General features: G+C 43.1%; 1 protein-coding gene across 1 annotated transcript; it reads right to left on the reverse strand.

Annotated features, from left to right (window-relative positions):
- Positions 1 to 1921: 1921 nt before the first annotated feature.
- On the reverse strand, positions 1922 to 6473 carry LOC124702537 (altered inheritance of mitochondria protein 21). Its single transcript, XM_047234684.1, has 6 exons — positions 6177 to 6473; positions 5997 to 6059; positions 4297 to 5676; positions 3452 to 3649; positions 3188 to 3339; positions 1922 to 2652 (listed from the first exon to the last, which is right to left on the reverse strand). Exons 3-6 carry the CDS (start codon positions 5669 to 5671, stop codon positions 2167 to 2169), a joined length of 2211 nt encoding a protein of 736 aa, XP_047090640.1. The 5' UTR covers positions 5672 to 5676; positions 5997 to 6059; positions 6177 to 6473; the 3' UTR covers positions 1922 to 2166.
- Positions 6474 to 6843: the final 370 nt, after the last annotated feature.

Here is a 6843-nt window from a genome sequence, read left to right on the forward strand (position 1 = left end):
GTTATTATGAGAAATCTTAAATATCTTATAAAGGGTGACATACTTTTGAATTAACTATTGTGTCTTTCGAGAAAGATTGTGTGTTATGCATTACCATCAAAAAACAACGTAAGAAGAGGCATCATGTCATGAATGTTATCACAACAACTAGGTGTATAGAGTTCATTCGCATGAATCTCTCTAAGCCTTCAACATGTCATACCACGATGGGAAGAGACATGGAGTCATCATTATTAATGATTATTCAAGATAGTTTTGTGTGTGTATGTGTTTTTCTTCTCAAGACAAAAGATAAGACCCAAAAGACATTCTTCACCATTGCCAAGCAAGCTCAATGCATGTTAAATCACCAGATCAAGACGGTAAGAACAGATAATGGCTCTATGTTCAAGAACTATGCCAAACAAGACATTGTACAAGATGGCGTGATTTGATACCATACTTCACACCGTTGTATATATTCTTTCATCGTATGTTTTTTAAATATTTTTAAGGTTCATATTTTCTCATATATATTTCATCAACCTTATGAAAGGTGTTGGTACTAGAGTTCGATCCATTACAATTTTGTAGATCTCCATTCTAGGTTTTGAAAACTTAAGATGTGTCTAGTTATCTTTTATCATCCAAATATATAACTAACAAGGGCCACTAATCTCATATTACTATTTGGAACATAGTTTTAGTTAACATGTTTTTCCATCAGCCGGTCCTCTTCCTCGTGGTGCCTCGCATCCCCACAATTTTCAGTGGACATTGCTTTCTTAGTGTGTTAGCAGCTTCTTTGTGTAGCCGACTTGCTCCTCCTAGGACACCTCCCACTTTCCGCCTCTTGCTGCTACTGCCCCTTGTGTGCGGACGCCGCTGCTACTCCAGCGTGCACATATGTCGGTGTTGCTCTCCCGTGCGAGTGTGGCCGATGCCACTCCTCCTTCGCGAGCATTCAGTTGCTTCCCTGTTTGTTGTTGTCGTTGTGGCTGCATGGGGAGCTCACCACGGGCACCATGGCAAAGCTCACCATGGATACCGAGCTCGCACATACGCCCTCCCACTTTCCGCCAGCTGCTAGCTGCTGCTCATGCCCCATGCGCGCAGTGCTTCTCCTTGTGTGAGTGGCCACTGCCGCTCCTCCGCGAGCATTGCAGTTGCTTCCCTGTTTGTTGTTGTCGCTGTGGCCACATGAGGAGCTCACCACAGATAGCATGGCAGAGCTCACCATGGATGACGAGCTCCCACATACACCACCGAACTTGAAGAAGACGACGTCTCGCGAGTGGATTTAGTCGGGGATTCATCCAATCTAGCTTTGATGGACCTCTGCTGCGGATGTTAGATGTGTTAGGCACACATGTTGGATGTATTGGTTTTTTCTGTTGCATACCACAAGTCCACGACACGATTTCAAACAAATGAGGATTTGCTACATAGTATTATTTTTACTACATGGGCATGCCCGAAATGTTGTAAACAAAAATTACAACTTCATACATTTTGTCAAGGTTAGTAAGTTAACAAATGAGGATTTGTTACAAAGTAGTATTATTTTTACTACATGGGCATGCCCTAAATGTTGCAAAAACAAAATTACAACTTCATACATTTTGTCAAGGTTAGTAAGTTTTGACTTGGACTAAATTTATGTACAGTCAGACGTGAAATTACTCGTGCACCAGAAGATCCTACCACAAAAACGGTCATCGCCCCTTTTTGACATAGTACAGCTGCCTGAGATAACCGAACCAGATATTAGCTTGACTGTTTGCTTGTAATTAACAAACATTATAAAGATAAGACGAAGTACAGTACTTATCTTATTTGTTCAACTCCAGAGGGTGGGTTCTGTACCGCATCATTACAACCCACATAACAGCTAGAACTAAGAATCATGACCATTAAAACAAAACTAAACACAAGACCCAAATGCCCTAAGAATGTAAATGTCATAAAACGAATAAGCATTCTCTTGAATGTTTATTCACAAAGATCAGGGTATCAAAAGTTCCCTGATGTTCAAACTAAAACCAGTATCTCAGCGCTCCTCCAAAGCAACTTTGAGTCAGACGATCATACAATCTAGATGAGATTTAAAAAAATAAGTCTTTGCAGAAAATACATGTTGCTGCTTCTACATACCGCAAGAAAAACATGAGGCCAAAACACAGCACACTATTTTGCTTTGCCCTGTGCAGCAAGCTTTGCTGACACCTCCTCTTCAGATAAAGGCAGATAGTAAATCCTTGGCGAGGATTGTGTCTTCCTGAAGAGATCATCAAGTGTCACAACAGGAGGTTCTGGCTTCTTTGGAGTGGGCGGGAGCTTGTCCCTTGCAGATCCTGGATTGGGTGTAGGAGGCTTCATGAGAGGTGGTGGAGGCGGCATCTGCTCCCTTGGTGTAGCAGCTTGGCGAGGCGCATTCTGATTAGCCTGAGCTTGTTGAGAAGGAGGCTCCCTTGGTGTAGTAGCTGGGCTAACAGGAACCACCGGTGCAGCCACTGTTGTTGCTGCTGCTGCTGCTGGGGGAGGAGGTTCAAGCTTGAGTTTCACTTCCTGGGGATCAACAAATTCAGCTAACAAATGATTGCCATTGTTCAGAGGCCACTGCAGGTTGTAGACAGCATCCCGAGTAGCCGTAGCTTCCTCCACAGACGAGAACTGCAAATAAGAGACAGGGCATTGAGGCAAAGTCAGCAGAAGAATATTGGCAAAAGAGGTATGCAGAACAGTTAAGCATCATCACAATAAATGCTTCCAGTTAAGAATAGTATAAGAACCGGTACAATCTTCATTTCTTTGCATGATATTAGTAATAAACTACAGCCAATCCAAGCTAGAATCTAATTAGTCCACAAAAGTCATAACAGAAAGTGAACACAGTTAAACATGCTTTGCTGATTATACTCAAGATTGTCCATTATTACTTGATGTAATCAGCTTCAGAAATACAAAATGTGAAAATGATTCACTATAAGCATGATGAACACATTTTGCAAATACTGATCCACAGATTTGTTAGTTCTCTTATATGAGACTACAGATTTGTTGTGCCAAAAAATACAAAAACTTACAAACAGCAACCCTTCGCACAAAAAGAGATAGGTGAGAGGATATGCTTTTGCAAGAAGATGATACAGCAAGTAACAAAGGAAGTAAAGACAAACAGGAAGTTGTGAATATCGAAGAAACATACTGTAACATAGCAGTGGGTCTTGATATGATCCATCCAAAAGCTACAAACAGATCCAGTTTTACCAAGAAGTTCTTGCACAGCTCTCAGGGTAAATGGCCGCACAAACCGGTCAATTCTCAAGGAAGTTGTTGCAGGTTTCTGAGATGGTGGCACTGCAAGACCAAAGCAAAGAAAAGCAATTAGCATACAATATTCGCTCAACTGATTCAGTATAGAGACTTGGTCATGGAAGGACCAGAAAAAATGACCAGTAAAAGTACTCACCAATCCGCTCCTTCGGAGAATCTGCACTTGCTGTTGAATCAGACCTGCCAAAAGAACGTCTTAAAGCAGGCTGAAAAATATCCTTAGGAGCATCAGAACCGCTTTGACTCAATGGTTGTCTTTCTGGGACTTTTCCACTGTCTGCAGCCCATCGACGTTGGCGTTTGATTGGCTCAGCGTTTGCAACAGGTTCTTCAGCTGCGTGATTCAAAAGGAGTTAATACAAAACTCAGAGGCGCTGTAAAATGCGGAATGAACACACAATCTTAGGCTCATTACTTCACTAGCATTTTCAAATATTCTGAATCAAAATATTAAGAAGACACTGACCAAGGACCTAATAAGTAGCAGAAGACAAACACAACTTGCCAGCAATACAACTTCACCGGAATATCTAGCATCAAAGGGTTTCAGTCCATACTTAATACTAGAGTACAGAGCACATGTGCCTGCCCCAGCTAAACTAAAATGCATATTCTCAAGCACTACAAAATTATATAAAACAAGGCATGGTAAGTTGGTAACACAAATAAGTTTCAGGATAGTGATTTCTTAGTGAAGTATCGCATATCCAATATACAGTAACCACAAATTCATATGCAAGAAAATAATTTGCCTAGACAAACTATTGATAGCAACTGAGTTTGCTTAGTGCGATATTTGCAAGAAATGAGAACTACAAGTAGAATCTGACTCGTCATTCGAGATTAGATATATTCCAGGTACAGCTTATACAATGACACACTTGCAAACAAAGAAACATATGCCAATGCACAATAAAACCCTGCATATATTGCTGTGATAAACAAAACTAAAAAAGGGAAGGGTGGGAGAGAGATATAAACCTTGAAGTTTCCTCTTTTCAGTTGAAGCTGATGGCTTTTCTTCAGCTATAACTTCCTTTGTATCAACAGAGGAACCGTCAACAACAGAATCAGTGAGGGTCACCTCTTTCACATGTTCTGAGGAGTTAAGCTCAGTCTTTCCTCTGAGATCATCAGATTTAACATTGGACTCAACTTGCTTAATATCCACAACATCCTCCTCCATTGACTCGTCACCTGAGCTCCTGTCTAAATTTAACTTCTCTGGAGACCCAACTTCATCCACATTAGCCGTGGAATCTATGTCTTCCAAAGACAACTGGTTCTTGACCAGCTCTTTGTCATCATCCAGTGGCTGCAAATCCCCACCTAAGGAAGTAATGCCGGATGATGGCTTGACCATCTCTGGCTTAACCTCTAGTTCTAAATCAAAATTATTAGCATTCAAGTTATCCTTTATATTCTTTTTGTTATGTGATATATCATCTCTAGAAATTGACTCACACTTAAGTGGAGACCCTAAATCTGGGCTAATCTCAGGTACCTGATTGTTTGATTCAGAAACGATGGGCTTGCTATCCTCATTCATGAGCTCAGAATCTTTGCATTGTTCGTTAGTGGCTGTAGTGTTGTTGCCCAAATCTACATCATTGTTCACTGATGCAGCAGCAACATCAGTATCCATAGGATCAGCATCTGGTATTTGGGCATCCACCGGCGCTGGTACAGCTTTGCTGGCTTCAGTGGCATCTGAGTTGACTTGAGAAGAGCCTGACTTGAGATCAGCACTGGTCATATCAGCAGCAACAGTTGTCTCATTGGTAGCAACCTCAGGAGTCTTCTCAGCAACAAGCACGGTATCTGGGTGCTCTTCTTGCATTGCAGAATTTTCTCCAGCAACTGATTCTGGGTCATCTCCCTTTTCTGCTGGGGCTTCAGTTGCCGGAGATTCATGGGATGGCACCAGATTATCCTTGGAGGAGTCTTCCACAGACGAAGCCATGACTTCCTGAGTAACTTGTGGGGGAGGAAGCGTAATTTCCTGAGTTTCATCAACCACAGTTTCCTGATAAACTTCAGTCACAGAAACTGTAGTTTTCTGACTAGCAGTATGTTCCTCAGGTGCCTGGTCAACTGGTTCATCCATTTTCACGTCTTTATCAGCTGGTGCATTGGCTTCCACATCTTTAGGTCCTTCATCGACTGCCTCATCGGCTCCGACGTCTTCAGCAGACTCGTCAGATGCCTCTTCACTCTGGATAGATTCAAAGAGCCGCCTGACCAGCTCTTCCTTCAGACCCTTGACAGGGAGCTTCCTCTTTTTGAGCTCATCCTTCAACTCGGTAACTTTCCATTGATCAATAGGTTTGTTCTTCAGCACAGGGAACGACGACATGGTAACTGCGAAGAGAAGAAAGCAATAAGAACTATAGTCTCCATCGTTAGATCTCAGGTATTTCTTCGATGGAGTAGATGTTGCGCTATATTATATATCTGATAAAAGGCGTTAAGTGGCATGGTTCATCGACTGAAACCTATGGAGTTAGCAAGATGGCTAGATTAATTAATAGCAACAATAATAAGGTAAAAGCTGGAATCTACAAGCATGCTCAAACGGAAAAGGCTGACGAACCTATAAATCATGTACTCTTCGGGGTAAAACGCAAACACAAACAGAGGGATTCAATCAATCTAATAAAGCACGTCTGAGTAGGGCTCACCTGCCAACCACGCGCCGGAACACGGAACGGAACAGCCTTCACGGAGACGCCAAAACCCTAGCCCTGGGAGCACGCAGATGTGTCAGATCGAACCCTAAAACTCGTACCAAAATCGCAGGTAGGCGCGGAGAGAGAGAGAGAGAGAGAGAGAGAGAGAGAGAGAGAGCTGAGTGCACGCACCAGCCGCGCAATTCCTCCGGGACCGGTCGCTCCTGAAACAAACAAAGAAAGAAAAACACCAAAGAAATTCCAAAGTAAAATCTCGGAAAAAATAGAAGAGGGGATGGCACCGCCGGGAGAGGGATGAGGGGTAGGGGTAGGGGGAGGGGAGGCTAGATTATCAGGGGAATCTGCGGGGGGGAAGAAGAAAAGTTGTAGATTTGGGTGTATCGCGTCCGGCTGCTGCCCTAGGGTTTGGTTTGGGTCGCGGCGGAGCGAGGCGTGGCGAGGGGAGAAGAGGATGTGCGGCCGCGTGTGGTGTGCAGGGAGATGCCAACAAGAAAGGGTTTGGGATGATTTGTAGCGGCGTGTGTAAACCGTCGATGCTGAGGCTGACATGTGGGGTCCTTATCCCTTGTAACAAATACGCTTTCACTGTTACCATACGTATTACTGCCCCTTCGTTTCTTTTTCAGTGGGAAGCAACAAATTTCTGTTTGAGTAAAATGCATGAATAGTCCACGAACTTGTCATCACAACTCAAATTGATCATCGTACATTAGGAATACCATTTTACGATCACTAAAGACGTTCCTTGTGTTTTCTACGGTCACTGGTCCTAGGAGCTACCGTGTATTTGTCCATGTGGCACATACGGGCCCAGCTTGTCGGGACACATGTGGGGTTC

The sequence above is a fragment of the Lolium rigidum genome, chromosome 3 (assembly GCF_022539505.1).
Source record: "Lolium rigidum isolate FL_2022 chromosome 3, APGP_CSIRO_Lrig_0.1, whole genome shotgun sequence".
In the NCBI taxonomy this organism is placed as follows: domain Eukaryota; kingdom Viridiplantae; phylum Streptophyta; class Magnoliopsida; order Poales; family Poaceae; genus Lolium; species Lolium rigidum.